Raw genomic sequence first — 27,369 nt, 5'->3', positions numbered from 1 at the left:
TTCATCTTGTATAGTCCCCTAGCTGTGTAGTTGTAATGTCTTAGCCCTCTCTCCTGATAATTACCTTATCTTGCATCCTTCCTAGCTAAATTTGTATCATTCGGATATCTACATTATCTATACTCGGTAATTGTTATTTTTGTTTTATGTTTATATATCTTAGTTCTAACTAAGACATAGGGATATGGACCAGTTAAAGGTTAAGACCCTTCTGGGTAACGAGTTTTATGTGCAGGTGGACAGGGCCAAGAACACCATTGAAGAGGTGAAGAAGAAGATACAAGCGGTGACGGGCGTCAGATGGTGGCAGCAGGAACTGGTCGAGGGCGGCCGCAGACTACCCGGCTACCTCACACTCGACCAGTGCTCCCTCCAGCCCCACCACCATGTGACACTGGTCCTCGACCTGGTGGCCGGACCCATTAATTATGCTGAGATACAAGAGTGAAGTGACGCGTCTTACCACAAAGGCAAATCCCAGAAAAAAGACCTACAAAAATGTGTGTGTGTGTGTGTGTGTACTCGCCTATTTGTACTCACCTATTTGTACCGGTAGGGAGCCGGTCGGCCGAGCGGACAGCACGCGGGACTTGTGATCCTGTGGTCCTGGGTTCGATCCCAGGCGCCGGCGAGAAACAATGGGCAGAGTTTCTTTCACCCTATGCCCCTGTTACCTAGCAGTAAAATAGGTACCTGGGTGTTAGTCAGCTGTCACGGGCTGCTTCCTGGGGGTGGAGGCCTGGTCGAGGACCGGGCCGCGGGGACACTAAAAAGCCCCGAAATCATCTCAAGATAACCTCAAGATAACCTATTTGTGCTTGCAGGATCGAGCATTGACTCTTGGATCCCGCCTTTCCAGCTATCAGTTGTTTAGAGCAATGACTCCTGTCCCATTTCCCTATCATACCTAATTTTAAAAGTATGAATAGAGTTTGCTTCCACAACCTGTTCCTTAAGTACATTCCATTATTCCACTACTCTCACGCTAAAAGAAAACTTCCTAACATCTCTGTGACTCATCTGAGTTTCCAGTTTCCACCCATGTCCCCTCGTTCTGTTATTATTTCGTGTGAACATTTCATCTAATTCCACTTTGTCAATTCCCCTGAGTATTTTATATGTCCCTATCATATCTCCTCTCTCCCTTCTTTTCTCTAGTGTCGTAAGGTTCAGTTTCTTCAGACGCTCTTCATATCCCGTCCCTCCTAACTCTGGGACTAGCCTCGTCGCAAACCTCTGAACCTTCTCCAGTTTCCTTATGTGTTTCTTCAGGTGGGGGCTCCATGATGGTGCGGAATACTCTAAGACTGGTCTCACGTAGGCACTGTAAAGCGCCCTAAAAGCCTCCTCACTTAGGTTTCTGAATGAAGTTCTAATTTTCGCCAGTGTAGAGTACGCTGCTGTCGTTATCCTATTTATATGTGCCTCAGGAGTTAGACTAGGTGTCACATCCACTCCCAGGTCTCTTTCTCGAATCGTTACAGGTAGGCAGTTCCCCTTCATTGTGTACTGACCCTTTGGTCTCCTATCACCTGATCCCATTTCCATAACTTTACATTTACTGGTGTTGAACTCCAGTAGCCATTTCCCTGACCAACTCTGCAACCTGTTTAAGTCCTCTTGGAGGATCCTACAATCCTCGTCTGTCACAACTCTTCTCATTAATTTTGCGTCATCCGCAAACATTGACATGTATGATTCCACTCCTGTAAACATATCATTTACGTTAATTAGAAAGAGGATTGGGCCCAGCACCGATCCTTGAGGTACTCCACTTGTTACTGTTCGCCAGTCCGACTTCTCGCCCCTTACCATTACCCTCTGGCTCCTTCCTGTTAGGTAGTTCTTCACCCATACTAGGGCCTTTCCGCTTACTCCCGCCTGCCTCTCAAGTTTGTATAGCAGTCTCATGTGCGGTACTGTATCAGAGGCCTTTTGGCAGTCAAGAAATATGCAGTCTGCCCAGCCTTCTCTGTCCTGCCTTATCCTTGTTACCTTGTGTGTGTGTGTGTGTGTGTGTGTGTGTGTGTGTGTGTGTGTGTGTGTGTGTGTGTGTGTGTGTGTGTGTGTGTGTGTGTGTACTTACCTAGTTGTTTACTGGGTCGCATCTGATCTTAAGCCCGTTCAATGGCGTGACTCTTTTTCATTCGTTTTTCTTACATTTACATATAAATGTAAGAAAATGAAACTGATGAATGCCTACTACATATAAAGATGTGTATCGTGTTAGAGAACTTCCTTATCCAGTCGGTGCCAAGTATTTACTACTCGGAGACTGAAAAAGTTCTTCGTGCCATCCTCAAGACTCATCTGCTTTTCCAGTTTCCAATTATGTCCTTTCATTCTACTATTCCTTTATGTGAACATTACTGCTATAACTACTTTGTCAATCCTCTCTAGTGTCTTGAACATCGTTATCATGTCCGCTCTATTTCTTATTTCCTCTAGTGCAGTAAGGTAAATAGGTACCTGGGAGTTAGACAGCTGCAACGGGCTGCTTCATGGTTATGAGTGTGTGTGTGTGTGTGTGTGTGTTAGAGAGAAATATATGTAGTGGATATAACAGAGGAAAAATAAGATTGGTTAGAAAGGCGGGGTCCAAGAGCTAATTGCTCGATTCTTCAGACGCAAGTAGTAACTACAAATAATAAATACAGTAGTCACACCTCCCTGTGAACTAAGAACCACTATTTTTCTGTGTCCTCAGACTTGACTTTCGTGAGGGTGAGCGGCTGGAGGAGATGGTTAGCCCCTCCCTGAGGCAGCGTCTGAGGACTGACCCAGGAGGCACCCGCCTGACCCTTGACCCCGCGCAGGGGCCCGACTCTGGCACTTACACTTGTCGGGTCGACTTTAACGACTCTCCGACCGTGTCGGCCATCGTCACCCTCACTGTCTACGGTAAGTGGCTGCATGCCTCACTCTCCTGTCACTGCCTCAGGCAGTTACTGCCTCAGCCGGGTGCTGCCTCAGCCTGTTGCTGCCTTCGCCTGTTCCTGCTTCAGCCTGGCGCTGCCTCAGCCTGGCGCTGCCTCAGCCTGGTGCTGTGTCAGCCTGGCGTTGCCTCAGCCTGGTGCTGCCTCAGCCTATTACTGCCTCAGCCTGTTGCTGCCTCAGTCTGGCGCTGCCTCAGCCTGTTGCTGCCTCAGCCTGGTGTTGCCTCAGCCTGTTGCTGCCTCAGCCTAGTGCTGCCTCAGCCTGGTACTGCCTCAGCCTGTTGCTGCCTCAGCCTAGTGCTGCCTTAGCCTGGTACTGCCTCAGTCTGGCGCTGCCTCAGCCTGTTGCTGCCTCAGTCTGGCGCTGCCTCAGCCTGTTGCTGCCTCAGCCTGGTGTTGCCTCAGCCTGTTGCTGCCTCAGCCTAGTGCTGCCTCAGCCTGGTGATGCCTCAGCCTGTTGCTGCCTCAGCCTAGTGCTGCCTCAGCCTGGTGATGCCTCAGCCTGTTGCTGCCTCAGCCTAGTGCTGCCTCAGCCTGGTGATGCCTCAGCCTGTTGCTGCCTCAGCCTGTTGCTGCCTCAGCCTGTTGCTGCCTCAGCCTGTTGCTGCCTCAGCCTGGTGTTGCCTCAGCCTGTTGCTGCCTCAGCCTGTTGCTGCCTCAGCCTGGTGATGCCTCAGCCTGTTGCTGCCTCAGCCTGGTGTTGCCTCAGCCTGTTGCAGCCTCAGCCTGGTGTTGCCTCAGCCTGTTGCTGCCTCAGCCTAGTGCTGCCTCAGCCTGGTGATGCCTCAGCCTGTTGCTGCCTCAGCCTGTTGCTGCCTCAGCCTGGTGTTGCCTCAGCCTGTTGCTGCCTCAGCCTGGTGATGCCTCAGTCTGGCGCTGCCTCAGCCTGGTGATGCCTCAGCCTGTTGCTGCCTCAGCCTAGTGCTGCCTCAGCCTGGTACTGCCTCAGCCTGGCGCTGCCGCAGCCTGGCGCTGCCGCAGCCTGGCGCTACATGGTACACTGTATTCATTGGTAATGCACTTTTCTAACATTCGGTATTCTGCCAACCATTGTAATATTAAGGGCTTTCAGCCCTTTTAAGACTAGGTCCTGGTGGTGAAGAGAAGTGGGGCTGTTGGAGGGGAAAGAAAATGGATAGCGGAAAGGAGACTGACAGGGAGGTGAATGGGAAAGAAAATGCGAAGGACGGCAGAGGGGAGGACTGAAGTAAGTATGGCTGGGGGAGGAAGGACATGGTATATTAAAGTAGATAGATGTAAATTACTAAAAGCTTTCACCATCCTGTCATTTAAGGACCCTATTAAGCACATTAAATAGTGGGACAGGAAGACAGTGCTTTCTTAAGTTACTGAGGAATCTAGCAGGCGCCACCAAGCGAGTAGGGTGAATTGAGTCGTAGACCGTACGCATCACCTGAGACAGATGTTGGGCACACCTGTCACAGGTAATCATGGGAGTTACATCTCAATGGGCGTATGAGGTTCCCCCGGCACGCAGGGGGCGGGTAGTCTCCGGGTCGCTGTGTCGCTGGAAGGTAAAAGTGTGTAAGGATAGAAGGAGTAAGTATAGGAACAGGTGTGGTGCATCAGCAGCAGGTAGGTGTGTGTGTGTGTGTGTGTGTGTGTGTGTGTGTGTGTGTGTGTGTGTGTGTGTGTGTGTGTGTGTGTGTGTGTGTGTGTGTGTGTGTGTGTGTGTCTGTAATTACCTAAGTGTAGTTACAGGATGAGAGCTACGCTCGTGGTGTCCCGTCTTCCCAGCACTCTTTGTCATATAACGCTTTGAAACTACTGACGGTCTTGGCCTCCACCACCTTCTCACCTAACTTGTTCCAACCGTCTACCACTCTGTTTGCGAAAGTGAATTTTCTTATATTTCTTCGGCATCTGTGTTTAGCTAGTTTATATCTATGACCTCTTGTTCTTAAAGTTCCATGTCTCAGGAAATCTTCCCTATCGATTTTATCAATTCCTGTTACTATTTTGTATGTAGTGATCATATCACCTCTTTTTCTTCTGTCTTCCAGTTTTGGCATATTTAATGCCTCTAACCTCTCTTCATAGCTCTTGCCCTTCAGTTCTGGGAGCCACTTAATAGCATGTCTTTGCACCTTTTCCAGTTTGTTGATGTGCTTCTTAAGATATGGCACCACACAACCGCTGCATATTCTAGCTTTGGCCTAGCAAAAGTCGTGAACAATTTCTTTAGTATATTGCCATCCATGTATTTAAAAGCAATTCTGAAGTTAGAAAGTGTGGCATAGGCTCCTCGCACAATATTCTTTATGTGTGTATTCACCTAGTTGTATTCACCTAGTTGTGTTTTCGGGGGTTGAGCTTTGCTCTTTCGGCCCGCCTCTCAACTGTCAATCAACTGTTTACTAACTACATTAACTACTTTTTTTTTTTTTTTTTTTTCCACACCACACCACACACACACCCCCCAGGAAGCAGCCCGTGACAGCTGACTAACTCCCAGGTACCTATTTACTGCTAGGTAACAGGGGCATTCAGGGTGAAAGAAACTTTGCCCATTTGTTTCTGCCTCGTGCGGGAATCGAACCCGCGCCACAGAATTACGAGTCCTGCGCGCTATCCACGAGGCTACGAGGCCCCATGTGTGTGTGTGTGTGTGTGTGTGTGTGTGTGTGTGTGTGTGTGTGTGTGTGTGTTTGTGTGTGTGTGTGTGTGTGTGTGTGTGTGTGTGTGTGTGTTTGTGTGTGTGTGTGTGTGTGTGTGTGTGTGTGTGTGTGTGTGTGTGTGTGTGTGTGTGTGTGTGTGTGTGTGTGTGTGTGTGTGTGTGTGTGTGTTTTGAGCGTAGAGTTAAGGTGACGTTTGGTGTCTCCCCGGGATGTTGTGTGTCGGTGGGGGTTAGAAGTGTGTGTACGGGTAGAAGGAGTCAGTACAGGAACAGGCCCCCAACACATGAGAACACACAAGGGGTAGGAGAGGTGGTAATATGTTGTTGTTGTTGTTGTAAGGTGTGAGTCAAGTTGTGTTGAGGGGGAAGAGAGTTAAGAGGAGGCCTCTGCTGCAGTCACCCTCGTCTTTCTCTCTCTCTCATGTAGTGTTTATGAAGGGGTGGCCTGTGGCATGTTAGCAGATGTGAAGATGTTCCCAGCTTGCATAGTTGACAGTCTGAAGGAAATGTGTATATACAATAGGTTCACCGACACCATAACACACGAGGGGTTGAGGTGAGTCTCACAGAAGCCCAGAAACCCTTCAACACACTCCAAGAGGGAGTCATTAGTTCGAGTCAACACAGTCCTTGAGTATAGGTCTTCACTACTCGACGTCTCTGCTGTTACTGAGACGGTGTGTGGTATCCACAGTATTTGTAAACAATGGCCCCCTCACCCCTCTCCCCCTCCCTCTCCCCTTCACCTTTCAGCCTCTACGGGTTTAAGACCTAGAAGCATAGGGAGTTCCACATGCTACCCAGATAGCACATGGCACATGGCACATACCACATGGCCTGGAGATCGGGTAATATGATGTATGGAAAGGCGTGAGAAGGTAATTGGGGGCTGTGGGAGGCATCTGTTCCTCACTGCCTCAGCTTCCATAGTTGTGTATTACCTCCTCTTAGATATGACTGCCGCCCCCACACCATAACACACAAGAGGTAAGGTAACTCTCACAATGACCCAGGAGGTGTCATTAGTCCATGTCAAAACGGAGCTAAGGGGACCGGTCTACACTCTTTGATGTCTCTGCTGCGGTACCGCATCGACAGTATTTGTCAACAATACCCCCTCACCCCCTCCCCTCCCCTCCCCCACCCCATCATCTACCGCTCATCAGCGACTGAGTGTCTGTAACACTGTCTAGAATAAGGAAGGTCCACACCAATCTGTTTATTCTGCAATAATTTAAAAAAAACAGGCTGACGGGTAGGCTGTTCCATGTTAATGTTGATAGGTTTTTGCAGTAGAGAAGGAGGTGTGTGTAGCCTGTGCTATGCCTACCACCACAGACGCATAACAATATTTCTGGTCCATTTGTACAATATCAGCATCAAACTAAACTAACAGGGAAACAAAGAGACTCTCCATATCTCTTCATTAGTAATTATCTATATAAATAAAAATGGAAATGTTCGTTTGTTCAAAATCGCTAATCTCCGAAAGTTCTTTACCGATTGACTTGAAATTTTCACACAACGTTCCATTCGCATCCGAGCAGGTTTTTATATACATACTATATTGATGTCACGTCTGTGACGGGGAAAAAAACATGTTTTTTTTTTTTTTAAACTGTGTTTTTCATGTGAGGGAAAACTTCGAAATCTCTTTGCCAATTGCTCTGAAATTTTGACACAAAGTTGCATTTGAATAGGCACGTGTTTTTATATACCTACTATATACATGCCTCACCTGTGGCAGGAAAAAAAAACATGTTTTCTTAGGAAAAACAACGCCATCTGTTGTAAGAGCAACACACGCTGTAATCTCCGGAATTTCTTCACCGATTGCTTTGAAATTTTGACACAACGTTCCAGTCAAATATGCGTGTATTTTTATATACGTCCTATATAGATGCCACACCAGTAACAGGTAAAAACCTGTTTTTTTTTAAACAGCGCCATCTGTTGCATAATAAGAGCAACATACGCAATTCTAAATATGAGTATAAGTATAGATGCCACACCTGTGACAGGAAAAACCATGTATTTTTTTTAAAACAGCGCCATCTGTTGCACGTAAGAGCAACACGCACTGTACTAAATATGTTACAATTTCATTTCAATGTTTCCGATTGCATTGACAAATTGATTTTTCATAGACTTTGATTTATTTTCATTATGATTTAATTATTTTGTGTGACATTGGGTTGGAATTGAACTGAGTTGTTTACCATACCATTCCTTTCATGAGTATTTTTTATTTGTTCATTGTTTGTTATTTCGTTTTTTTAACTGTTGGTTTTTTTCAGTGATGTGAACATCAGATCATTTGATGTTCCCAATTTTCTGATGGGAACATCAGATCATTTGAGAATGCATCAGACGAGGGAGTGGGAAATGGTGGGGATGACGAGAGAACAGGGGAGGGGTAATGGTTGGGAGGACGAGGGAACGGGGGAGTTGGGATGGTGGGGACGAGGGGACGGGAGAATGGAGGGGAGGACAAGGGAACAGGGGAGTGGGGGAATAGTTGGAGGACGAGGGGACAGGGGAGGGGGGAACTGTGAAGCCGGTCGGCCGAGCGGACAGCACGCGAGACTTGTGATCCTGTGGTCCTGGGTTCGATCCCAGGCGCCGGCGAGAAACAATGGACAGAGTTTCTTTCACCCTATGCCCCTGTTACCTAGCAGTAAAATAGGTACCTGGGTGTTAGTCAGCTGTCACGGGCTGCTTCCTGTGGGGTGGAGGCCTGGTCGAAGACCGGGCTGCGGGGACACTTAAAAAAAGCCCGGAAATCATCTCAAGATAACCTCAAGATAACCTCAAGGACTGGGGGACAGGGAAAGATTGCTGTTGCTCAGTAACGCACATGCGTTGCTGAGCCACAGAAAAGCGTGGCCGGATACAGCTAGTTTAGTAATAAAAATAAAAGCACACATTATCCTTGAGGAGAAGGAACCCTCTCTCGCTGTCTACCTCAACCACTTCCTCCTTCACGGTTTGCAACATCTTAGCGGTAGAGCAAGTTTCAAACATAATATTTATCACTCTTATATTATCTTCAATCATCAAGCTTAGTTTAAAGTTTTTCCTATCTTAAAGGTAAATAATAATAATAATAATATGATCATCAAGTATGAATATGTTGTCTTAGGCAATCAGCTTCAGAACAGCTTGACTCGGATGACAGCCAAGACAGGCAGGCAAGCTATGTGCATTTCTCTGTATTCAGAACAATAAATAGTTAGGGGAAGTAAACCCATTTATATATAATTTTATTCGTTTGTTAAACACTCAAAACATTTACAACGACAATAATACTACTACTACTACTACTACTACTACTAATAATAATAATAATAATAAGAGTACTTCTTTGTTCAGCTTTGCGAGTAAACAGACAGACCGACAGAGAGACAATCATCTGGACTATCTTAGCTTCGACAGCGTTTCCAATATCTTAGGGGTAGAACAAATTTCAAACAGATATTTAGCACTCTTAAATTAGCTTCTACCATCAACCTTAGTTAAAAGTTTTTCCTATCTTAAAATTAAATAATAATAATACGATTATCAAGTCTGTACATGTTGTCTTAGACAGTCAGCTTCAGAACAGCCTTGAGTCAGATGACAGCCAAGACAGGGTTGACTCGTTAGGGTTGTCTGTCATTTCTGACTCGTTAGTGTTGCCTGACATCTCAGCTGTCAACTCCTGCCTTGCCTATTCGGGGATTCAATCCGCTTCTCCTAAAAATCTCAATCACAGCTATGCATTCATCAGTCTTACATAGCTTCCACTGTTAATCTTGTAACAATAATGCAACATACATTTCTTAACCCAAATAGAATTTAAAAAAAAAATTAGAGTTGGGCTTAGTCCGTCTACATTATAACACCAAACCAATAATAATATTAGTGTGTTTTTCATCATAGTTTAAGTTTTCACTTTCAAGTAACCATAGGGTAAAAGGTCCTACACATCTCAACTTAGCAAAAAACAGAGGAGTGAACTAAGGATGAATGATAAATTGACTATGACTCCTCGGATCGCCGAGATGTCATGGTGCGTCAGCAACAGTCAAGCCTCATTAGCGCTAAACCAGACATCGTCGTCTAATCAGCTGCTGATCTCTCTTAGCTGACCCTCGCGTGTTAACAGACTCATTATGGGGTTAGACTACCCCACCCCAATGTGAGAGGATATGTTCCCTACATCTTTCATTTTACTTGGTATAAGATGGGTGAACCATTAGAGTGTTATCAAGGCGGAACAATGAAACAGAATATTTACCACTCTTAATATTTTATTCAATGTCTGGTAAACATAACATAACAGAATGTAGGTACATTTTTTTTATTCACCATCTCAACTTAACATAGTTACAAAGCTACTTGTTGCTCTCCTTTTTTTCAACTAATACGAGATTTTTCTCTGTTTTTTTAACACTTGGGCTAATTGAGCCAGAACTGGGTAGTAGTCTAACTCCCATTCAGTCTTTTCGTCCTGATTCAACCCCTCACCACAGCTCATTCCGAGACCGTAAGGCATTTTGACGCGCTTTATTGAATTATGACGATTAGTCAAGCTTAAAATTTGATTAACGCATAATTTAAAGCTCCAACGTCTCTTGATTATAATACCATTTGGGATTCCTTCTACCATGCAATCAGCGTCCTCGTCACTTCATTACACTAATAAGATTTTGTTATCAGCATTATTTTCTATTGGAGGTCTTGCACTATACTGTGACACAATAGTTATAACATGCGGTAGTGTTTTTGGTGAAGGAGATGGGTAAAAGACGGCTCCTCCTACTTTGATGAGGTCACCCACCATCACATAGTTACTTATTGGTGGAATTATCTATAGCAGGCGCGTATACGGATACCTGTCCCAGATCTCGCAAGATATTCCTCCAGAATGAGCATGAATTGAAGGAAGATCATACACTATACAATCTCCAGGGTTAAACTCCACTTCCCCCAGATGATCTCCTTCTACTATGTAGTCTTTAAGACAGGTCAGCTTGTGACGCATATTCCTCGAACACATATTCATATATCTACGTTAGTTTCAACTCAAATTTAAACAAAATAACTTATACACAATGAAATGGGCAGATTTATCATATCATAAGAAAAAAATTGAAAAATATATAAATTCAGGAAAACTTGGCTTATTAGGCAAATTGGACCTTGCATAGTAGGCCGAGTACGACGTTCTGGCTACTAGGTACAACATATACATATATATATATATATATATATATATATATATATATATATATATATATATATATATATATGAATGAAAACTCACACCCCAGAAGTGACTCGAACCCATACTCCCAGAAGCAACGCAACTGGTAACTACAGGGCGCCTTAATCCGCTTGACCATCACGGCCGTCAAAAGGAAGTGATAGCCGAGGCTATTTGAGCCACTTCCCCGACGGCAACTCGGATGGTAATCTTGGGCATAGCATTTCACCAAATCACCTCATTCTTTGGGGCACACGTGAGGAACACAAATGCGAACAAGCCTGAATGGTCCCCAGGACTATATGCGAATGAAAACTCACACCCCAGAAGTGACTCGAACCCATACTCCCAGAAGCAACGCAACTGGTAACTACAGGGCGCCTTAATCCGCTTGACCATCACGGCCGTCAAAAGGAAGTGATAGCCGAGGCTATTTGAGCCACTTCCCCGACGGCAACTCGGATGGTAATCTTGGGCATAGCATTTCACCAAATCACCTCATTCTTTGGGGCACACGTGAGGAACACAAATGCGAACAAGCCTGAATGGTCCCCAGGACTATATGCGAATGAAAACTCACACCCCAGAAGTGACTCGAACCCATACTCCCAGAAGCAACGCAACTGGTAACTACAGGGCGCCTTAATCCGCTTGACCATCACGGCCGTCAAAAGGAAGTGATAGCCGAGGCTATTTGAGCCACTTCCCCGACGGCAACTCGGATGGTAATCTTAGGCATAGCATTTCACCAAATCACCTCATTCTTTGGGGCACACGTGAGGAACACAAATGCGAACAAGCCTGAATGGTCCCCAGGACTATATGCGAATGAAAACTCACACCCCAGAAGTGACTCGAACCCATACTCCCAGAAGCAACGCAACTGGTAACTACAGGGCGCCTTAATCCGCTTGACCATCACGGCCGTCAAAAGGAAGTGATAGCCGAGGCTATTTGAGCCACTTCCCCGACGGCAACTCGGATGGTAATCTTGGGCATAGCATTCCACCAAATCACCTCATTCTTTGGGGCACACGTGAGGAACACAAATGCGAACAAGCCTGAATGGTCCCCAGGACTATATGCGAATGAAAACTCACACCCCAGAAGTGACTCGAACCCATACTCCCAGAAGCAACGCAACTGGTAACTACAGGGCGCCTTAATCCGCTTGACCATCACGGCCGTCAAAAGGAAGTGATAGCTGAGGCTATTTGAGCCACTTCCCCGACGGCAACTCGGATGGTAATCTTGGGCATAGCATTTCACCAAATCACCTCATTCTTTGGGGCACACGTGAGGAACACAAATGCGAACAAGCCTGAATGGTCCCCAGGACTATATGCGAATGAAAACTTACACCCCAGAAGTGACTCGAACCCATACTCCCAGAAGCAACGCAACTGGTAACTACAGGGCGCCTTAATCCGCTTGACCATCACGGCCGTCAAAAGGAAGTGATAGCCGAGGCTATTTGAGCCACTTCCCCGACGGCAACTCGGATGGTAATCTTGGGCATAGCATTTCACCAAATCACCTCATTCTTTGGGGCACACGTGAGGAACACAAATGCGAACAAGCCTGAATGGTCCCCAGGACTATATGCGAATGAAAACTCACACCCCAGAAGTGACTCGAACCCATACTCCCAGAAGCAACGCAACTGGTAACTACAGGGCGCCTTAATCCGCTTGACCATCACGGCCGTCAAAAGGAAGTGATAGCCGAGGCTATTTGAGCCACTTCCCCGACGGCAACTCGGATGGTAATCTTGGGCATAGCATTTCACCAAATCACCTCATTCTTTGGGGCACACGTGAGGAACACAAATGCGAACAAGCCTGAATGGTCCCCAGGACTATATGCGAATGAAAACTCACACCCCAGAAGTGACTCGAACCCATACTCCCAGAAGCAACGCAACTGGTAACTACAGGGCGCCTTAATCCGCTTGACCATCACGGCCGTCAAAAGGAAGTGATAGCCGAGGCTATTTGAGCCACTTCCCCGACGGCAACTCGGATGGTAATCTTGGGCATAGCATTTCACCAAATCACCTCATTCTTTGGGGCACACGTGAGGAACACAAATGCGAACAAGCCTGAATGGTCCCCAGGACTATATGCGAATGAAAACTCACACCCCAGAAGTGACTCGAACCCATACTCCCAGAAGCAACGCAACTGGTAACTACAGGGCGCCTTAATCCGCTTGACCATCACGGCCGTCAAAAGGAAGTGATAGCCGAGGCTATTTGAGCCACTTCCCCGACGGCAACTCGGATGGTAATCTTAGGCATAGCATTTCACCAAATCACCTCATTCTTTGGGGCACACGTGAGGAACACAAATGCGAACAAGCCTGAATGGTCCCCAGGACTATATGCGAATGAAAACTCACACCCCAGAAGTGACTCGAACCCATACTCCCAGAAGCAACGCAACTGGTAACTACAGGGCGCCTTAATCCGCTTGACCATCACGGCCGTCAAAAGGAAGTGATAGCCGAGGCTATTTGAGCCACTTCCCCGACGGCAACTCGGATGGTAATCTTGGGCATAGCATTTCACCAAATCACCTCATTCTTTGGGGCACACGTGAGGAACACAAATGCGAACAAGCCTGAATGGTCCCCAGGACTATATGCGAATGAAAACTCACACCCCAGAAGTGACTCGAACCCATACTCCCAGAAGCAACGCAACTGGTAACTACAGGGCGCCTTAATCCGCTTGACCATCACGGCCGTCAAAAGGAAGTGATAGCCGAGGCTATTTGAGCCACTTCCCCGACGGCAACTCGGATGGTAATCTTGGGCATAGCATTTCACCAAATCACCTCATTCTTTGGGGCACACGTGAGGAACACAAATGCGAACAAGCCTGAATGGTCCCCAGGACTATATGCGAATGAAAACTCACACCCCAGAAGTGACTCGAACCCATACTCCCAGAAGCAACGCAACTGGTAACTACAGGGCGCCTTAATCCGCTTGACCATCACGGCCGTCAAAAGGAAGTGATAGCCGAGGCTATTTGAGCCACTTCCCCGACGGCAACTCGGATGGTAATCTTGGGCATAGCATTTCACCAAATCACCTCATTCTTTGGGGCACACGTGAGGAACACAAATGCGAACAAGCCTGAATGGTCCCCAGGACTATATGCGAATGAAAACTCACACCCCAGAAGTGACTCGAACCCATACTCCCAGAAGCAACGCAACTGGTAACTACAGGGCGCCTTAATCCGCTTGACCATCACGGCCGTCAAAAGGAAGTGATAGCCGAGGCTATTTGAGCCACTTCCCCGACGGCAACTCGGATGGTAATCTTGGGCATAGCATTTCACCAAATCACCTCATTCTTTGGGGCACACGTGAGGAACACAAATGCGAACAAGCCTGAATGGTCCCCAGGACTATATGCGAATGAAAACTCACACCCCAGAAGTGACTCGAACCCATACTCCCAGAAGCAACGCAACTGGTAACTACAGGGCGCCTTAATCCGCTTGACCATCACGGCCGTCAAAAGGAAGTGATAGCCGAGGCTATTTGAGCCACTTCCCCGACGGCAACTCGGATGGTAATCTTGGGCATAGCATTTCACCAAATCACCTCATTCTTTGGGGCACACGTGAGGAACACAAATGCGAACAAGCCTGAATGGTCCCCAGGACTATATGCGAATGAAAACTCACACCCCAGAAGTGACTCGAACCCATACTCCCAGAAGCAACGCAACTGGTAACTACAGGGCGCCTTAATCCGCTTGACCATCACGGCCGTCAAAAGGAAGTGATAGCCGAGGCTATTTGAGCCACTTCCCCGACGGCAACTCGGATGGTAATCTTGGGCATAGCATTTCACCAAATCACCTCATTCTTTGGGGCACACGTGAGGAACACAAATGCGAACAAGCCTGAATGGTCCCCAGGACTATATGCGAATGAAAACTCACACCCCAGAAGTGACTCGAACCCATACTCCCAGAAGCAACGCAACTGGTAACTACAGGGCGCCTTAATCCGCTTGACCATCACGGCCGTCAAAAGGAAGTGATAGCCGAGGCTATTTGAGCCACTTCCCCGACGGCAACTCGGATGGTAATCTTGGGCATAGCATTTCACCAAATCACCTCATTCTTTGGGGCACACGTGAGGAACACAAATGCGAACAAGCCTGAATGGTCCCCAGGACTATATGCGAATGAAAACTCACACCCCAGAAGTGACTCGAACCCATACTCCCAGAAGCAACGCAACTGGTAACTACAGGGCGCCTTAATCCGCTTGACCATCACGGCCGTCAAAAGGAAGTGATAGCCGAGGCTATTTGAGCCACTTCCCCGACGGCAACTCGGATGGTAATCTTGGGCATAGCATTTCACCAAATCACCTCATTCTTTGGGGCACACGTGAGGAACACAAATGCGAACAAGCCTGAATGGTCCCCAGGACTATATGCGAATGAAAACTCACACCCCAGAAGTGACTCGAACCCATACTCCCAGAAGCAACGCAACTGGTAACTACAGGGCGCCTTAATCCGCTTGACCATCACGGCCGTCAAAAGGAAGTGATAGCCGAGGCTATTTGAGCCACTTCCCCGACGGCAACTCGGATGGTAATCTTGGGCATAGCATTTCACCAAATCACCTCATTCTTTGGGGCACACGTGAGGAACACAAATGCGAACAAGCCTGAATGTTCCCCAGGACTATATGCGAATGAAAACTCACACCCCAGAAGTGACTCAAACCCATACTCCCAGAAGCAACGCAACTGGTAACTACAGGGCGCCTTAATCCGCTTGACCATCACGGCCGTCAAAAGGAAGTGATAGCCGAGGCTATTTGAGCCACTTCCCCGACGGCAACTCGGATGGTAATCTTGGGCATAGCATTTCACCAAATCACCTCATTCTTTGGGGCACACGTGAGGAACACAAATGCGAACAAGCCTGAATGGTCCCCAGGACTATATGCGAATGAAAACTCACACCCCAGAAGTGACTCGAACCCATACTCCCAGAAGCAACGCAACTGGTAACTACAGGGCGCCTTAATCCGCTTGACCATCACGGCCGTCAAAAGGAAGTGATAGCCGAGGCTATTTGAGCCACTTCCCCGACGGCAACTCGGATGGTAATCTTGGGCATAGCATTTCACCAAATCACCTCATTCTTTGGGGCACACGTGAGGAACACAAATGCGAACAAGCCTGAATGGTCCCCAGGACTATATGCGAATGAAAACTCACACCCCAGAAGTGACTCGAACCCATACTCCCAGAAGCAACGCAACTGGTAACTACAGGGCGCCTTAATCCGCTTGACCATCACGGCCGTCAAAAGGAAGTGATAGCCGAGGCTATTTGAGCCACTTCCCCGACGGCAACTCGGATGGTAATCTTGGGCATAGCATTTCACCAAATCACCTCATTCTTTGGGGCACACGTGAGGAACACAAATGCGAACAAGCCTGAATGGTCCCCAGGACTATATGCGAATGAAAACTCACACCCCAGAAGTGACTCGAACCCATACTCCCAGAAGCAACGCAACTGGTAACTACAGGGCGCCTTAATCCGCTTGACCATCACGGCCGTCAAAAGGAAGTGATAGCCGAGGCTATTTGAGCCACTTCCCCGACGGCAACTCGGATGGTAATCTTGGGCATAGCATTTCACCAAATCACCTCATTCTTTGGGGCACACGTGAGGAACACAAATGCGAACAAGCCTGAATGGTCCCCAGGACTATATGCGAATGAAAACTCACACCCCAGAAGTGACTCGAACCCATACTCCCAGAAGCAACGCAACTGGTAACTACAGGGCGCCTTAATCCGCTTGACCATCACGGCCGTCAAAAGGAAGTGATAGCCGAGGCTATTTGAGCCACTTCCCCGACGGCAACTCGGATGGTAATCTTGGGCATAGCATTTCACCAAATCACCTCATTCTTTGGGGCACACGTGAGGAACACAAATGCGAACAAGCCTGAATGGTCCCCAGGACTATATGCGAATGAAAACTCACACCCCAGAAGTGACTCGAACCCATACTCCCAGAAGCAACGCAACTGGTAACTACAGGGCGCATTAATCCGCTTGACCATCACGGCCGTCAAAAGGAAGTGATAGCCGAGGCTATTTGAGCCACTTCCCCGACGGTAACTCGGATGGTAATCTTGGGCATAGCATTTCACCAAATCACCTCATTCTTTGGGGCACACGTGAGGAACACAAATGCGAACAAGCCTGAATGGTCCCCAGGACTATATGCGAATGAAAACTCACACCCCAGAAGTGACTCGAACCCATACTCCCAGAAGCAACGCAACTGGTAACTACAGGGCGCCTTAATCCGCTTGACCATCACGGCCGTCAAAAGGAAGTGATAGCCGAGGCTATTTGAGCAACTTCCCCGACGGCAACTCGGATGGTAATCTTGGGCATAGCATTTCACCAAATCACCTCATTCTTTGGGGCACACGTGAGGAACACAAATGCGAACAAGCCTGAATGGTCCCCAGGACTATATGCGAATGAAAACTCACACCCCAGAAGTGACTCGAACCCATACTCCCAGAAGCAACGCAACTGGTAACTACAGGGCGCCTTAATCCGCTTGACCATCACGGCCGTCAAAAGGAAGTGATAGCCGAGGCTATTTGAGCCACTTCCCCGACGGCAACTCGGATGGTAATCTTGGGCATAGCATTTCACCAAATCACCTCATTCTTTGGGGCACACGTGAGGAACACAAATGCGAACAAGCCTGAATGGTCCCCAGGACTATATGCGAATGAAAACTCACACCCCAGAAGTGACTCGAACCCATACTCCCAGAAGCAACGCAACTGGTAACTACAGGGCGCCTTAATCCGCTTGACCATCACGGCCGTCAAAAGGAAGTGATAGCCGAGGCTATTTGAGCCACTTCCCCGACGGCAACTCGGATGGTAATCTTGGGCATAGCATTTCACCAAATCACCTCATTCTTTGGGGCACACGTGAGGAACACAAATGCGAACAAGCCTGAATGGTCCCCAGGACTATATGCGAATGAAAACTCACACCCCAGAAGTGACTCAAACCCATACTCCCAGAAGCAACGCAACTGGTAACTACAGGGCGCCTTAATCCGCTTGACCATCACGGCCGTCAAAAGGAAGTGATAGCCGAGGCTATTTGAGCCACTTCCCCGACGGCAACTCGGATGGTAATCTTGGGCATAGCATTTCACCAAATCACCTCATTCTTTGGGGCACACGTGAGGAACACAAATGCGAACAAGCCTGAATGGTCCCCAGGACTATATGCGAATGAAAACTCACACCCCAGAAGTGACTCGAACCCATACTCCCAGAAGCAACGCAACTGGTAACTACAGGGCGCCTTAATCCGCTTGACCATCACGGCCGTCAAAAGGAAGTGATAGCCGAGGCTATTTGAGCCACTTCCCCGACGGCAACTCGGATGGTAATCTTGGGCATAGCATTTCACCAAATCACCTCATTCTTTGGGGCACACGTGAGGAACACAAATGCGAACAAGCCTGAATGGTCCCCAGGACTATATGCGAATGAAAACTCACACCCCAGAAGTGACTCGAACCCATACTCCCAGAAGCAACGCAACTGGTAACTACAGGGCGCCTTAATCCGCTTGACCATCACGGCCGTCAAAAGGAAGTGATAGCCGAGGCTATTTGAGCCACTTCCCCGACGGCAACTCGGATGGTAATCTTGGGCATAGCATTTCACCAAATCACCTCATTCTTTGGGGCACACGTGAGGAACACAAATGCGAACAAGCCTGAATGGTCCCCAGGACTATATGCGAATGAAAACTCACACCCCAGAAGTGACTCGAACCCATACTCCCAGAAGCAACGCAACTGGTAACTACAGGGCGCCTTAATCCGCTTGACCATCACGGCCGTCAAAAGGAAGTGATAGCCGAGGCTATTTGAGCCACTTCCCCGACGGCAACTCGGATGGTAATCTTGGGCATAGCATTTCACCAAATCACCTCATTCTTTGGGGCACACGTGAGGAACACAAATGCGAACAAGCCTGAATGGTCCCCAGGACTATATGCGAATGAAAACTCACACCCCAGAAGTGACTCGAACCCATACTCCCAGAAGCAACGCAACTGGTAACTACAGGGCGCCTTAATCCGCTTGACCATCACGGCCGTCAAAAGGAATTGATAGCCGAGGCTATTTGAGCCACTTCCCCGACGGCAACTCGGATGGTAATCTTGGGCATAGCATTTCACCAAATCACCTCATTCTTTGGGGCACACGTGAGGAACACAAATGCGAACAAGCCTGAATGGTCCCCAGGACTATATGCGAATGAAAACTCACACCCCAGAAGTGACTCGAACCCATACTCCCAGAAGCAACGCAACTGGTAACTACAGGGCGCCTTAATCCGCTTGACCATCACGGCCGTCAAAAGGAAGTGATAGCCGAGGCTATTTGAGCCACTTCCCCGACGGCAACTCGGATGGTAATTTTGGGCATAGCATTTCACCAAATCACCTCATTCTTTGGGGCACACGTGAGGAACACAAATGCGAACAAGCCTGAATGGTCCCCAGGACTATATGCGAATGAAAACTCACACCCCAGAAGTGACTCGAACCCATACTCCCAGAAGCAACGCAACTGGTAACTACAGGGCGCCTTAATCCGCTTGACCATCACGGCCGTCAAAAGGAAGTGATAGCCGAGGCTATTTGAGCCACTTCCCCGACGGCAACTCGGATGGTAATCTTGGGCATAGCATTTCACCAAATCACCTCATTCTTTGGGGCACACGTGAGGAACACAAATGCGAACAAGCCTGAATGGTCCCCAGGACTATATGCGAATGAAAACTCACACCCCAGAAGTGACTCGAACCCATACTCCCAGAAGCAACGCAACTGGTAACTACAGGGCGCCTTAATCCGCTTGACCATCACGGCCGTCAAAAGGAAGTGATAGCCGAGGCTATTTGAGCCACTTCCCCGACGGCAACTCGGATGGTAATCTTGGGCATAGCATTTCACCAAATCACCTCATTCTTTGGGGCACACGTGAGGAACACAAATGCGAACAAGCCTGAATGGTCCCCAGGACTATATGCGAATGAAAACTCACACCCCAGAAGTGACTCGAACCCATACTCCCAGAAGCAACGCAACTGGTAACTACAGGGCGCCTTAATCCGCTTGACCATCACGGCCGTCAAAAGGAAGTGATAGCCGAGGCTATTTGAGCCACTTCCCCGACGGCAACTCGGATGGTAATCTTGGGCATAGCATTTCACCAAATCACCTCATTCTTTGGGGCACACGTGAGGAATACAAATGCGAACAAGCCTGAATGGTCCCCAGGACTATATGCGAATGAAAACTCACACCCCAGAAGTGACTCGAACCCATACTCCCAGAAGCAACGCAACTGGTAACTACAGGGCGCCTTAATCCGCTTGACCATCACGGCCGTCAAAAGGAAGTGATAGCCGAGGCTATTTGAGCCACTTCCCCGACGGCAACTCGGATGGTAATCTTGGGCATAGCATTTCACCAAATCACCTCATTCTTTGGGGCACACGTGAGGAACACAAATGCGAACAAGCCTGAATGGTCCCCAGGACTATATGCGAATGAAAACTCACACCCCAGAAGTGACTCGAACCCATACTCCCAGAAGCAACGCAACTGGTAACTACAGGGCGCCTTAATCCGCTTGACCATCACGGCCGTCAAAAGGAAGTGATAGCCGAGGCTATTTGAGCCACTTCCCCGACGGCAACTCGGATGGTAATCTTGGGCATAGCATTTCACCAAATCACCTCATTCTTTGGGGCACACGTGAGGAACACAAATGCGAACAAGCCTGAATGGTCCCCAGGACTATATGCGAATGAAAACTCACACCCCAGAAGTGACTCGAACCCATACTCCCAGAAGCAACGCAACTGGTAACTACAGGGCGCCTTAATCCGCTTGACCATCACGGCCGTCAAAAGGAAGTGATAGCCGAGGCTATTTGAGCCACTTCCCCGACGGCAACTCGGATGGTAATCTTGGGCATAGCATTTCACCAAATCACCTCATTCTTTGGGGCACACGTGAGGAACACAAATGCGAACAAGCCTGAATGGTCCCCAGGACTATATGCGAATGAAAACTCACACCCCAGAAGTGACTCGAACCCATACTCCCAGAAGCAACGCAACTGGTAACTACAGGGCGCCTTAATCCGCTTGACCATCACGGCCGTCAAAAGGAAGTGATAGCCGAGGCTATTTGAGCCACTTCCCCGACGGCAACTCGGATGGTAATCTTGGGCATAGCATTTCACCAAATCACCTCATTCTTTGGGGCACACGTGAGGAACACAAATGCGAACAAGCCTGAATGGTCCCCAGGACTATATGCGAATGAAAACTCACACCCCAGAAGTGACTCGAACCCATACTCCCAGAAGCAACGCAACTGGTAACTACAGGGCGCCTTAATCCGCTTGACCATCACGGCCGTCAAAAGGAAGTGATAGCCGAGGCTATTTGAGCCACTTCCCCGACGGCAACTCGGATGATAATCTTGGGCATAGCATTTCACCAAATCACCTCATTCTTTGGGGCACACGTGAGGAACACAAATGCGAACAAGCCTGAATGGTCCCCAGGACTATATGCGAATGAAAACTCACACCCCAGAAGTGACTCGAACCCATACTCCCAGAAGCAACGCAACTGGTAACTACAGGGCGCCTTAATCCGCTTGACCATCACGGCCGTCAAAAGGAAGTGATAGCCGAGGCTATTTGAGCCACTTCCCCGACGGCAACTCGGAAGTGGCCGTGATGGTCAAGCGGATTAAGGCGCCCTGTAGTTACCAGTTGCGTTGCTTCTGGGAGTATGGGTTCGAGTCACTTCTGGGGTGTGAGTTTTCATTCGCATATAGTCCTGGGGACCATTCAGGCTTGTTCGCATTTGTGTTCCTCACGTGTGCCCCAAAGAATGAGGTGATTTGGTGAAATGCTATGCCCAAGATTATCATCCGAGTTGCCGTCGGGGAAGTGGCTCAAATAGCCTCGGCTATCACTTCCTTTTGACGGCCGTGATGGTCAAGCGGATTAAGGCGCCCTGTAGTTACCAGTTGCGTTGCTTCTGGGAGTATGGGTTCGAGTCACTTCTGGGGTGTGAGTTTTCATTCGCATATAGTCCTGGGGACCATTCAGGCTTGTTCGCATTTGTGTTCCTCACGTGTGCCCCAAAGAATGAGGTGATTTGGTGAAATGCTATGCCCAAGATTACCATCCGAGTTGCCGTCGGGGAAGTGGCTCAAATAGCCTCGGCTATCACTTCCTTTTGACGGCCGTGATGGTCAAGCGGATTAAGGCGCCCTGTAGTTACCAGTTGCGTTGCTTCTGGGAGTATGGGTTCGAGTCACTTCTGGGGTGTGAGTTTTCATTCGCATATAGTCCTGGGGACCATTCAGGCTTGTTCGCATTTGTGTTCCTCACGTGTGCCCCAAAGAATGAGGTGATTTGGTGAAATGCTATGCCCAAGATTACCATCCGAGTTGCCGTCGGGGAAGTGGCTCAAATAGCCTCGGCTATCACTTCCTTTTGACGGCCGTGATGGTCAAGTGGATTAAGGCGCCCTGTAGTTACCAGTTGCGTTGCTTCTGGGAGTATGGGTTCGAGTCACTTCTGGGGTGTGAGTTTTCATTCGCATATAGTCCTGGGGACCATTCAGGCTTGTTCGCATTTGTGTTCCTCACGTGTGCCCCAAAGAATGAGGTGATTTGGTGAAATGCTATGCCCAAGATTACCATCCGAGTTGCCGTCGGGGAAGTGGCTCAAATAGCCTCGGCTATCACTTCCTTTTGACGGCCGTGATGGTCAAGCGGATTAAGGCGCCCTGTAGTTACCAGTTGCGTTGCTTCTGGGAGTATGGGTTCGAGTCACTTCTGGGGTGTGAGTTTTCATTCGCATATAGTCCTGGGGACCATTCAGGCTTGTTCGCATTTGTGTTCCTCACGTGTGCCCCAAAGAATGAGGTGATTTGGTGAAATGCTATGCCCAAGATTACCATCCGAGTTGCCGTCGGGGAATTGGCTCAAATAGCCTCGGGTATCACTTCCTTTTGACGGCCGTGATGGTCAAGCGGATTAAGGCGCCCTGTAGTTACCAGTTGCGTTGCTTCTTGGAGTATGGGTTCGAGTCACTTCTGGGGTGTGAGTTTTCATTAGCATATAGTCCTGGGGACCATTCAGGCTTGTTCGCATTTGTGTTCCTCACGTGTGCCCCAAAGAATGAGGTGATTTGGTGAAATGCTATGCCCAAGATTACCATCCGAGTTGCCGTCGGGGAAGTGGCTCAAATAGCCTCGGCTATCACTTCCTTTTGACGGCCGTGATGGTCAAGCGGATTAAGGCGCCCTGTAGTTACCAGTTGCGTTGCTTCTGGGAGTATGGGTTCGAGTCACTTCTGGGGTGTGAGTTTTCATTCGCATATAGTCCTGGGGACCATTCAGGCTTGTTCGCATTTGTGTTCCTCACGTGTGCCCCAAAGAATGAGGTGATTTGGTGAAATGCTATGCCCAAGATTACCATCCGAGTTGCCGTCGGGGAAGTGGCTCAAATAGCCTCGGCTATCACTTCCTTTTGACGGCCGTGATGGTCAAGCGGATTAAGGCGCCCTGTAGTTACCAGTTGCGTTGCTTCTGGGAGTATGGGTTCGAGTCACTTCTGGGGTGTGAGTTTTCATTCGCATATAGTCCTGGGGACCATTCAGGCTTGTTCGCATTTGTGTTCCTCACGTGTGCCCCAAAGAATGAGGTGATTTGGTGAAATGCTATGCCCAAGATTACCATCCGAGTTGCCGTCGGGGAAGTGGCTCAAATAGCCTCGGCTATCACTTCCTTTTGACGGCCGTGATGGTCAAGCGGATTAAGGCGCCCTGTAGTTACCAGTTGCGTTGCTTCTGGGAGTATGGGTTCGAGTCACTTCTGGGGTGTGAGTTTTCATTCGCATATAGTCCTGGGGACCATTCAGGCTTGTTCGCATTTGTGTTCCTCACGTGTGCCCCAAAGAATGAGGTGATTTGGTGAAATGCTATGCCCAAGATTACCATCCGAGTTGCCGTCGGGGAAGTGGCTCAAATAGCCTCGGCTATCACTTCCTTTTGACGGCCGTGATGGTCAAGCGGATTAAGGCGCCCTGTAGTTACCAGTTGCGTTGCTTCTGGGAGTATGGGTTCGAGTCACTTCTGGGGTGTGAGTTTTCATTCGCATATAGTCCTGGGGACCATTCAGGCTTGTTCGCATTTGTGTTCCTCACGTGTGCCCCAAAGAATGAGGTGATTTGGTGAAATGCTATGCCCAAGATTACCATCCGAGTTGCCGTCGGGGAAGTGGCTCAAATAGCCTCGGCTATCACTTCCTTTTGACGGCCGTGATGGTCAAGCGGATTAAGGCGCCCTGTAGTTACCAGTTGCGTTGCTTCTGGGAGTATGGGTTCGAGTCACTTCTGGGGTGTGAGTTTTCATTCGCATATAGTCCTGGGGACCATTCAGGCTTGTTCGCATTTGTGTTCCTCACGTGTGCCCCAAAGAATGAGGTGATTTGGTGAAATGCTATGCCCAAGATTACCATCCGAGTTGCCGTCGGGGAAGTGGCTCAAATAGCCTCGGCTATCACTTCCTTTTGACGGCCGTGATGGTCAAGCGGATTAAGGCGCCCTGTAGTTACCAGTTGCGTTGCTTCTGGGAGTATGGGTTCGAGTCACTTCTGGGGTGTGAGTTTTCATTCGCATATAGTCCTGGGGACCATTCAGGCTTGTTCGCATTTGTGTTCCTCACGTGTGCCCCAAAGAATGAGGTGATTTGGTGAAATGCTATGCCCAAGATTACCATCCGAGTTGCCGTCGGGGAAGTGGCTCAAATAGCCTCGGCTATCACTTCCTTTTGACGGCCGTGATGGTCAAGCGGATTAAGGCGCCCTGTAGTTACCAGTTGCGTTGCTTCTGGGAGTATGGGTTCGAGTCACTTCTGGGGTGTGAGTTTTCATTCGCATATAGTCCTGGGGACCATTCAGGCTTGTTCGCATTTGTGTTCCTCACGTGTGCCCCAAAGAATGAGGTGATTTGGTGAAATGCTATGCCCAAGATTACCATCCGAGTTGCCGTCGGGGAAGTGGCTCAAATAGCCTCGGCTATCACTTCCTTTTGACGGCCGTGATGGTCAAGCGGATTAAGGCGCCCTGTAGTTACCAGTTGCGTTGCTTCTGGGAGTATGGGTTCGAGTCACTTCTGGGGTGTGAGTTTTCATTCGCATATAGTCCTGGGGACCATTCAGGCTTGTTCGCATTTGTGTTCCTCACGTGTGCCCCAAAGAATGAGGTGATTTGGTGAAATGCTATGCCCAAGATTACCATCCGAGTTGCCGTCGGGGAAGTGGCTCAAATAGCCTCGGCTATCACTTCCTTTTGACGGCCGTGATGGTCAAGCGGATTAAGGCGCCCTGTAGTTACCAGTTGCGTTGCTTCTGGGAGTATGGGTTCGAGTCACTTCTGGGGTGTGAGTTTTCATTCGCATATAGTCCTGGGGACCATTCAGGCTTGTTCGCATTTGTGTTCCTCACGTGTGCCCCAAAGAATGAGGTGATTTGGTGAAATGCTATGCCCAAGATTACCATCCGAGTTGCCGTCGGGGAAGTGGCTCAAATAGCCTCGGCTATCACTTCCTTTTGACGGCCGTGATGGTCAAGCGGATTAAGGCGCCCTGTAGTTACCAGTTGCGTTGCTTCTGGGAGTATGGGTTCGAGTCACTTCTGGGGTGTGAGTTTTCATTCGCATATAGTCCTGGGGACCATTCAGGCTTGTTCGCATTTGTGTTCCTCACGTGTGCCCCAAAGAATGAGGTGATTTGGTGAAATGCTATGCCCAAGATTACCATCCGAGTTGCCGTCGGGGAAGTGGCTCAAATAGCCTCGGCTATCACTTCCTTTTGACGGCCGTGATGGTCAAGCGGATTAAGGCGCCCTGTAGTTACCAGTTGCGTTGCTTCTGGGAGTATGGGTTCGAGTCACTTCTGGGGTGTGAGTTTTCATTCGCATATAGTCCTGGGGACCATTCAGGCTTGTTCGCATTTGTGTTCCTCACGTGTGCCCCAAAGAATGAGGTGATTTGGTGAAATGCTATGCCCAAGATTACCATCCGAGTTGCCGTCGGGGAAGTGGCTCAAATAGCCTCGGCTATCACTTCCTTTTGACGGCCGTGATGGTCAAGCGGATTAAGGCGCCCTGTAGTTACCAGTTGCGTTGCTTCTGGGAGTATGGGTTCGAGTCACTTCTGGGGTGTGAGTTTTCATTCGCATATAGTCCTGGGGACCATTCAGGCTTGTTCGCATTTGTGTTCCTCACGTGTGCCCCAAAGAATGAGGTGATTTGGTGAAATGCTATGCCCAAGATTACCATCCGAGTTGCCGTCGGGGAAGTGGCTCAAATAGCCTCGGCTATCACTTCCTTTTGACGGCCGTGATGGTCAAGTGGATTAAGGCGCCCTGTAGTTACCAGTTGCGTTGCTTCTGGGAGTATGGGTTCGAGTCACTTCTGGGGTGTGAGTTTTCATTCGCATATAGTCCTGGGGACCATTCAGGCTTGTTCGCATTTGTGTTCCTCACGTGTGCCCCAAAGAATGAGGTGATTTGGTGAAATGCTATGCCCAAGATTACCATCCGAGTTGCCGTCGGGGAAGTGGCTCAAATAGCCTCGGCTATCACTTCCTTTTGACGGCCGTGATGGTCAAGCGGATTAAGGCGCCCTGTAGTTACCAGTTGCGTTGCTTCTGGGAGTATGGGTTCGAGTCACTTCTGGGGTGTGAGTTTTCATTCGCATATAGTCCTGGGGACCATTCAGGCTTGTTCGCATTTGTGTTCCTCACGTGTGCCCCAAAGAATGAGGTGATTTGGTGAAATGCTATGCCCAAGATTACCATCCGAGTTGCCGTCGGGGAATTGGCTCAAATAGCCTCGGGTATCACTTCCTTTTGACGGCCGTGATGGTCAAGCGGATTAAGGCGCCCTGTAGTTACCAGTTGCGTTGCTTCTTGGAGTATGGGTTCGAGTCACTTCTGGGGTGTGAGTTTTCATTAGCATATAGTCCTGGGGACCATTCAGGCTTGTTCGCATTTGTGTTCCTCACGTGTGCCCCAAAGAATGAGGTGATTTGGTGAAATGCTATGCCCAAGATTACCATCCGAGTTGCCGTCGGGGAAGTGGCTCAAATAGCCTCGGCTATCACTTCCTTTTGACGGCCGTGATGGTCAAGCGGATTAAGGCGCCCTGTAGTTACCAGTTGCGTTGCTTCTGGGAGTATGGGTTCGAGTCACTTCTGGGGTGTGAGTTTTCATTCGCATATAGTCCTGGGGACCATTCAGGCTTGTTCGCATTTGTGTTCCTCACGTGTGCCCCAAAGAATGAGGTGATTTGGTGAAATGCTATGCCCAAGATTACCATCCGAGTTGCCGTCGGGG

The 27,369-nt window shown here is 48.7% G+C and overlaps 1 protein-coding gene across 1 annotated transcript in view; it reads left to right on the top strand.

The window, feature by feature from the left end:
* Window positions 1-2,714: 2,714 nt before the first annotated feature.
* Window positions 2,715-27,369, top strand: part of LOC123755425 (synaptogenesis protein syg-2) — a 773,573-nt gene continuing 748,918 nt past the window's right edge. Inside the window, exon 1 of the mRNA XM_069312426.1 lies at window positions 2,715-2,901. Coding sequence (XP_069168527.1) covers window positions 2,742-2,901 — 160 coding nt within the window. The 5' untranslated portion in view covers window positions 2,715-2,741. The remainder of the gene's footprint in view (window positions 2,902-27,369) is intronic.

The sequence above is a fragment of the Procambarus clarkii genome, chromosome 1 (genome assembly GCF_040958095.1).
Source record: "Procambarus clarkii isolate CNS0578487 chromosome 1, FALCON_Pclarkii_2.0, whole genome shotgun sequence".
NCBI classification, from domain to species: Eukaryota; Metazoa; Arthropoda; class Malacostraca; order Decapoda; family Cambaridae; genus Procambarus; species Procambarus clarkii.
The sequence above is the reverse complement of the archived record's forward strand: the minus strand, read 5'-3'. Positions and strand labels throughout refer to the sequence as shown.